General features: G+C 30.7%; 1 protein-coding gene across 1 annotated transcript; it reads left to right on the top strand.

Annotated features, from left to right (window-relative positions):
• The first annotated feature begins 1,082 nt into the window (after positions 1–1,082).
• Positions 1,083–1,890, top strand: LOC101500906 (uncharacterized). The gene is made up of 2 exons (XM_004510219.1): positions 1,083–1,507; positions 1,668–1,890. Exons 1-2 carry the CDS (start codon positions 1,083–1,085, stop codon positions 1,888–1,890), a joined length of 648 nt encoding a protein of 215 aa, XP_004510276.1.
• Positions 1,891–8,654: the final 6,764 nt, after the last annotated feature.

Raw genomic sequence — 8,654 nt, 5'->3', positions numbered from 1 at the left:
AATTGCAGAAGAAACAAATGTGAAGATTAATAAGGAGTGTGTGAAGCAGAGTAAATGGCTCAATCTTCGGTGAGGACAAGGAGTGTTCTTTTACTTGCGAGTATGAATATGAAGCAATCACTGGTTACTGCGAACATTTCAAGTGCCTATGTAAATTATGTTGAACTTATCGTTACTATGTATGGAAAATATATATACATAACTAAATGCAAACCAGATATAATTTCGTTCCCCTAGCTGTAGTTAGTTCATGAATTAATAATGATGTTTCCTTTGTTTGACAAGAGAATAAATTAGTATGGATTATAATTTTTAGTTGCACAAAATTGTGAGATATTTCTAAAATATTGGGAAATATATGTATCTATAGTTGGTTATAATTGACATCAAATTGATGTTGGTTTAGTTGTTCTCTGGTTTGAACCCAGGTCATACGTGAAAAGGTGCATTGATCAACCATCAGACCAATGCAATGCTTTAGTCAATAATTGAACGTTATATGTATATATCACTTCGCGAAATAGTGGCAGAACCAAGAATTGTAACTCTTTTTCAAGTGAGATTATTTTTCTATAAATAGTGTCACTTTGGACATAATGTAGACACGAAATTTTAGAGATTGTCATCCACTTTTCTCACTCATTCTTATATTCTAAGTCATCTTATTCTTTTCTAATGCATGAGTCAAATATGTCATTTGCATCTGATTGGTGGGGGCAAATCGAACCTAAAGGCTAGTGTAACAACACGCTTTGAAATTTGGTACATATAATCTTCATCAACAACTTCACTATTAAAGTCTTGCAGCAATTGTCACCAACACAGATCCAACAATCTTTAGGTTCGAATTTATTTTCAATCAATGGTTGCATCACTCAAAGAAATGACTTCTAATTTTGTGAAGTTGGAGAAATTTGATGGAGGAAATTTTATTCGTTAGCAGAAAAAGATGAAATTCCTTCTTACAACTTTGAAGGTGGTGTATGTTCTGAACACCACATGACCGCTGGAGAAGGAAGCTAGTGAAAACATTAGCAGAAACAAGAGAAAGGAAGAAGTGGGACAATGATGACTATATATGCATGGGCCATATTCTCAATGGAATGTCTGTCTCCTTGTTCGATATATATCAAAGTAGCATCTCTGCAAAGGAACTATGGGAGACATTAGAGTCAAGATACATGCAAGAAGACGCTACAAGTAAGAAGTTTCTTGTTTCTCAATTTAATAATTATAAAATGGTTGATAATAAATCAGTAATGGAACAAATGCATGAGATTGAAAGTATTCTTAATAACTACAAACAACATCAGATGCACATGGATGAAACTATTATTATATGTTGCATAATAGACAAACTTTCACCTTCGTGGAAAGATTTCAAAAAATCCATGAAACATAAAAAAGATGACATATCTTTTGAGCAATTGGGTAATCAACTTCGTTTAGCAGAAGAGTACCGTAAACAAGAGGATCTAAAAACCAATTTTCTCATGAAAAGATCCATGTAATGTAGGAAGGAAATTCAAGCAAATCTTTTAAGAAAAGAAATCGAGATTTTTTGATAAATCTCATGAAAAACACAATGGTAATGATGAACAAAGAAAGAAAAGAAAAGGAAGTTGTTATCATTGTAGAAAACCATGACACATTAAAAACGAGTGCAGGTTCTTGAAAAGGGAGAACAAAGAGAAGAATTCAGGTGCAACAAAAGATAATCTTGTTGCTGTCATTTCTGAACTCAACATGATTGAAGATGTTGAATCTTGGTTGATAGACTCTGGTGCTACCCGCCATGTGTGCAAAAATAAAGAACTATTTAAGACCATTGATGAAGAAGATGGAAACATTTTATACATGGGAAATGCCTCTACTGTCCAAGTCAAATGAAAAGGAACAGTGGATATATATTGAATTCACTTCTGAAAAAATACTTACTCTTAAAGATGTATGTTATGTTCCTGATCTTAGGAAGAACTTGATTGTTGTACCTTTGTTTAACAAGTTTGGTTTCAAATATGTATTTGAGGGAGATAAATTTGTTCTCTCTAAAGGTGGTATGTTTGTAGGGAAGGGTTACCTTTGTGAGAATATGTTCAAATGTAATGTTGTTAGTAACTATAATAATTATATGATTTCTGCTTATATTGTTGAGTCTTGTGATGTGTGGCATATGCGACTAGAACGTATTAACTTTAGAAAATTGAATGATATGATGAAATCAAATTTAATTCCGACTTTTGATGAAAATTCAAATTCATGTACTACTTGCATGCTAACTAAAATCACAAGACAACCTTTTAAAAGTGTTGAAAGAAGTTCTAAAGTATTAGATTTAATTCACTCTGATGTATGCGATTTACATGGTTGGCCTACAATTAGTGGTAAAAAGTATTTTGTCACTTTTATTGATGATTACTCTAGATTTTGTTATGTTTATATAATGTACTCTAAGAATGAAGTTTTAGACAAATTAAAATATTTAAAGCACAAGTAGAACTTCAACATGAAACTTTTATTAAGTGTTTTAGAAGTGATAGAGGATGAGAGTTCTATCATCCTTAGTATTTTGAGTCCACTAGTATTGTGCATCAAACAACTGCACCATATTCCCCACAACAAAATGAAATTACAGAAAGGAAAAATAGGGTATTAGAAGAAATGGTGAATGTCATGTTATCCTATTCTGGTTTATCTAAAGGTTATTGGGGTGAAGTCGTGCTAACTGCGTGTTATTTGCTAAATAGAGTTCCCAATAAAAGGAACAAGATAACCCCGTATGAACTCTGGAAGAAAAGAAAACCCAACGTTAACTATATAAAAGTTTGGGGCTATAGAGCAATTATTAAGGTTCATGAACCAAAAAGAAAGAAATTGGGAGAAAGAGGAATTGAAAGTTTATTTCTGGGCTATGCTGAACATAGCAAGGCCTATAGATTCATGGTTGTTGAATCTAATGACTCATATCCTATTAACACAATGATTATGTCAAGAGATGCAATTTTTCAAGAAAATAGATTTAATTCATTTCCACATCCCAAGGAAACTGTATGTTCTAGTGTACAAAGTCTAGAAAATAATGTATCTAATAATGATACTTTGACATGTTCAGAACCCAGAAGAAGTAAAAGACACAGAAAAGAGAAAGATTATGGCCTAAACTTCTTTATGTTCCTTGTAGAAGGTACAAATTATTCCATTAACAGTTATGAACCAATTTTCTACAATTTAGAGAGTGATCCAGACACATATGAATAGGCAATAAAGTCTCAGCTTTTGGAAAGAAGCCATCCAAGAGGAAATGGACTCAATTATGGGGAATAAAACTTGGAAATTAGTAGATCTCCCACCTGGATCCAAACCAATAGGTTGTAAATGGATCTTTAAAAAGAAAATGAAAGTTGATGGTACCATTGATAAATTCGAAGCTAGACATGTTGCCAAATGGCTTACACAAAAAGAAGGTATCGACTACTTTGATACTTATGCACCTATTGCAAGAATTGCATCCATAAGAGTGCTTCTGGCACTAGCTTCTATCTATAAGTTTGTAATCCATCAAATGGGTGTTAAAACTACTTTCCTAAACGGAGAGTTAGATGAAGAGATGTATATAAAACAACTTAGAGGATTTTCTATCAAAGGGCAAGAACATAAAGTGTGTAAATTGACTAAATCCTTATACAGGTTAAAACAAGCACCTAAACAATGGCACCAAAAGTTTGATAAAGTTTTGCTTTCTAATGGATACAAAATAAATGAATCTGACAAGTGTGTTTATATGTGGATGATATGTTAATCTTTGGCACCAATTTAGATTAGATACAAAAAAAACTAAAACTTTCTTATCAAAAAATTTTGATATAAAAATTTAGGTGAAGCAGATGTGATTTTAGGAATTAAATTCATTAGAGATGGAGTAAATATTGGTTTATCCCAATCTCATTATATTGAGAAAGTGCTAAAGAAATTTGACCAATTTAATTGCAAACCTGTTTCTACTCCATTTGATCAAAATGTTAGTTTACAACCACATAAAGGATGCATTATGAGTCAACTAGATTATTAAAAGGTAATCAGATGCTTGATGTATGACATGACCTGTACCATACCTGATATAGCATATGATGTAGGCAGATTAAGTCGGTATACTAGCAATCCAAGTAAAGAACATTAGCAGGTTGTTAATAGAGTATTAAAATATTTATAAGGAACAATTAACTATAGTTTAACCTATAGTGGATATCCTTCAGTTTTGGAAGGATATACATATGCCAGTAGAGTAACTTATGCTGAGGATCATGCTTCCACAAGTGGATGGATCTTCAACCTTGATGGAGGTACAGTTTCTTAGGGATCAAAGAAACAAACTTGCATTGCCGACTCCACCGTGACTGCAGAGTTCATAGCCCTAGCTGTAGGTAGTAAAGAGGCAGAATGACTAAGAAATTTGTTGTTTGAGATACCAATTTGGCCAAAGTCAATGGCACCGATATCCATACATTGTGATAATCAATCCACACTATCCAAAGCATATAGCCAAGTATATAATGGAAAAACTAGACATATTGGTCTAAGACAGAACTATGTAAAGGATTTAATTTTAAATGGAGTAATACCTATAGTGTTTGTATGAACTGAAAAGAATCTTGCAGATCCTTTGACGAAAAGTCTGACAAAAGATATGGTGTTGAAGACATCATTGGGGATGGGACTCAATCCCATATCTAATTAATCATCAATGGTGGAAAATCAACTCACACTTGAGTAACATCAAGTCTTGAGTTCAATGATAAAAGTACACTATTAGAATGATTGCAAGTACTTTAATATAGATACATCTCAAATGTTGAAAGTACGTAGACCATAAGTTTAAAGTTGGAAGATTGAGTTTTACTCTTAATAGACATATAACATAAATTTGCTTAAATGCATATTATGAGTGTATTTTTGATATAGTCTACCTATGTGAGGATGAAGTGATGCCGCTTCGAAGAGTTAAAGGGCTTGACTCTTAAATTCTCATCAAAAGGGTACATGACACAAGACCTTAACAAATAAGTCATCTTCATAATTCTTTCGATAGTACCGAGATTTCATGTGTAAGTTGTGCACACTTGTTATAATGAATAATTGGTTCAAAGCTTGTCTACCAATCTATTTGAACTCAGGTCATGCGCGAAAAGGTGCATTGATCAACCATTAGACCAATGCAATGCTTTAGTCAATAATTGAACATTATATGTATATATCCCTTCGTGAAACAGTTGCAAGACCAAGAATTGTAACTCTTTCTCAAGTGAGATTATTTTTCTATAAATAGTGTCACTTTGGACATAATGTAGACACGAAATTTCAGAGATTGTCATCCACTTTTCTTACCTATTCTTATATTATAAGTCATCTTATTCTTTTTTAATGCATGAGTAAAGAATAGGAATCATTCTATTGTAACATATTATTGAAAGATACTTTTGGTGTGATAGTGTAAATCAAATCAATGTTTTCCAAAGTACCCTGAAGGGGATTCGTTGGTTATCTCATTTGCATCCGATTGGTGGGGGAGAATCGAACCTAAAGGCTAGTGTAACAACACGCTTAGAAATTCTCTACATATAATTTTCATCAAACAACTTCGCTATTAAATTCTTGCAGCAATTGTCACCAACACAGATCCAACAAAAATTATCAGGCATGTAATTTTAGTCCGTATTGTTAAGGCAACATATATTTTTTAATTAAATTTTTTCATGCAAGTTTATGACATTATAAAACGTACATTCAAAAAAAAACCCAAAGTTCGATTTCTAAGTACACATTTTCATTGTTTTTATCTTGATATTTTAACGTTTAAAACATTCATATTTAGTTCATCTAAAGTAAAAAAAAAAATTGTGGAGAATCTTTTGATAATGTTATAAACATGAGTGCAAACAAATCATTTAAATTTTTTAAAGTTAAAAGACAATTAAACATATTTTATTTCAAGAAATACTAAAAGTAATATCTAGATAATTTTGTAGGGACTATAAGTACCCAATTTTGTCTGGTCAATTAAAAAATTCTAAAAATAAGTCATGTGTTTAATTTTATTGTTTGTCATAATTATTATTTTTCTAAAAAATGATTCAAAAAAAATCCAGAGTGAAATTAATAAATCGGGCTCAATAGTTGGACCCATATTAACTCATAGTGGATCACAATTATGCTTATTAGTTCATGAAAGTCTAAATTGTGCATTAAGCCAATGTGATAGTTTTTGTATTGGTTGTCTCTGGTTTTGGTTGTCTCTGATTCTACTTGTCTTTGATTTATACTTACCTCTAGTTCTGGTTACCTTTGGGGCTTAGTTACCTTTGGTTTCTAATTGCCTCTGGTTCCTAGTTGCCTCTGGTTCTGTTTTGTGCTCAACTAAACGAGCTATAGGAGTACACTCATTTTCATCTTTTTAGCTTCCTTGCTTTTCACCATTCTTACAGCTACAATTTTTCCATGTATACATGTATTTAATAATTACATCCTCGATCTCTTCAGCCATCTTTCTATGTATACATGTATTTAATAATTACATCATCTCTTCAGCCATCTTTCCAGCTTATTTTTAGCCTCTTTTGCATTACTCATTTTTTTTCCTAATACAACTACAATTGTTACTATGTATACAAACAATTAAAAATTGCATTCTCTCTATTTTAGATTTACCTAAACAAATCTAATTTTTGTGCAAAAAACAAGCAATAACTCATAACACAATTTTATCTCATGAATACAAAAATTCATCATTTTAGTCAATATATTGAGAGTAAAGATAATCAAAGGGGATGGCTTTTTTATTTAAGTTTTTAAGACTAATAAGAGTTTTGTTAGTAAGTGATCTGAAATACAAAATGAGTTATAGAAGAATACATAAATTCAAAACAAGAGTAAATATCAATCAAAACAAATCAAATGAGTTGTAATAAATATTAAATTTGTGTGTGGTAATTATTTCTAATATCATCTTTATAATAACTTTATAGTTTTTTTTTCAGTGCGATACATTTAATCTGAATTTTTTTAATTTTATTTTTTATTTTTTTATTCTTGGTGTGTTCTCTTACGTCTTCTTCATCCATACATTAATAAGGAGACAAAAATAATAATAAGAACACAACCCTTTTTTTTATTAAAAATTATCCAAAACAAAAAGAAAAAACTTACCTCCATGGCACTGCCGCCCACCCCTCTGAAACTGAATATGTGTTTCATTTATGGGTTTGACTGTAATTAGGTTTTGGGTTAGAGAGATATCAACCTAAGGTTATGTTTCGTTTAGAAAATTTATTTATTTTTCAATTTTTTTTGTTCTATTAATTTTTTTTTTTTAAGTTTTACTAAATTATTTTAATTAGTTTTATTCTTTTGTGATATAATAATTGTTAATTTATTCTCTTATTAAGTCATGGGTTAAATACAAACAACATCTACCACTAATTAAATTATATATACATCTAAATTCATTCTTAGGTTTATTATTAATTATCTTTAAAAAAAAAAAAATTCATGCTATTTAAAATCAATGTAGGTAAAATGATCGGCTGAGATACTACATTTTGCCAATCTTAGTTTTAAAACATGTGAGTTGCGACAACTTGGTGATATTAAACTTTCTTAATTAAATTCAAATTTTTAACGAACCTCCTCATCGTAAACAGTTTTGTACAAGAAGATATGATCAATAATTGTTTGCAAGAAGAAACTCCCACAAGAAGATATATTTATTCTTTGCAAATATATGATTCATATTTTGACAAATGACAAAATACTAAATTGGACTTAGTCATATTCCTAATTGTGAAAGTTCAAGAATTGGTCGAACACTATGTTCCCGTCCAGATCAAAGTAAGCAATAGGAATGAAGTTTCATTTAAAGAATTTATAAATGCAATCTTAAAAAATACGAAAAATACTGCTCTGAAGAATTTGCGAAAGCAATCTAAACAAAATACAAAAAGTATCAATCTGAAGAGTTTTCAAACTCAATCTGAACAAAATACAAACATAATCAATATATAAAACTACTTAGATTGGATTCATAAATAAAGAATTTGCTAAAGAACATATTATCAAAAAACATTTTGTTCATAATTATTTTTTAATAAGATCATTGTTGACCAAGCTATGAGTGAAGATACAATTCAGAATTAAACAATGACTAAATCCAAGCTCTAACTTTAACTATAAATAGATACTCAAGGTTGAAGAAGAAGATCATCAAAATATCATAAAAGAGTATAAGAACTCAAGCTCGAAATTGCAAATTCATCTTAGAGTTCAAAGAGAGAAACATTTGTTTGAATGAAAAATATTTTCTATGTGTTTTTCTTATAGTGTGATAGTCATTGCTATAATAAGCATGTTAGAAGCAACTACTCAAATTCCAAAGCTTTGTATTCAAATCTGATAGTGTTGTTCTTATGCCTTCAACAATCTAGAGTTGTCATATTTGTGGAGAAGATTTAACTGGTAGAGTCAAGGTGCGTTTGTTCCTCAAAAGGTTGGAGTTGTCAGATTGTTTGAGAAGACTGGCCTCGAGGGTCAGGTGCTTTGTAACTCAAATTGTTGAATTAGTGGATTTAATCCTTTTGAGTGAAGGGACTGGATGTAACCAAGTT

Source organism: Cicer arietinum, chromosome 7, assembly GCF_000331145.2.
Source record: "Cicer arietinum cultivar CDC Frontier isolate Library 1 chromosome 7, Cicar.CDCFrontier_v2.0, whole genome shotgun sequence".
Taxonomy (NCBI): domain Eukaryota; kingdom Viridiplantae; phylum Streptophyta; class Magnoliopsida; order Fabales; family Fabaceae; genus Cicer; species Cicer arietinum.
The sequence above is the reverse complement of the archived record's forward strand: the minus strand, read 5'-3'. Positions and strand labels throughout refer to the sequence as shown.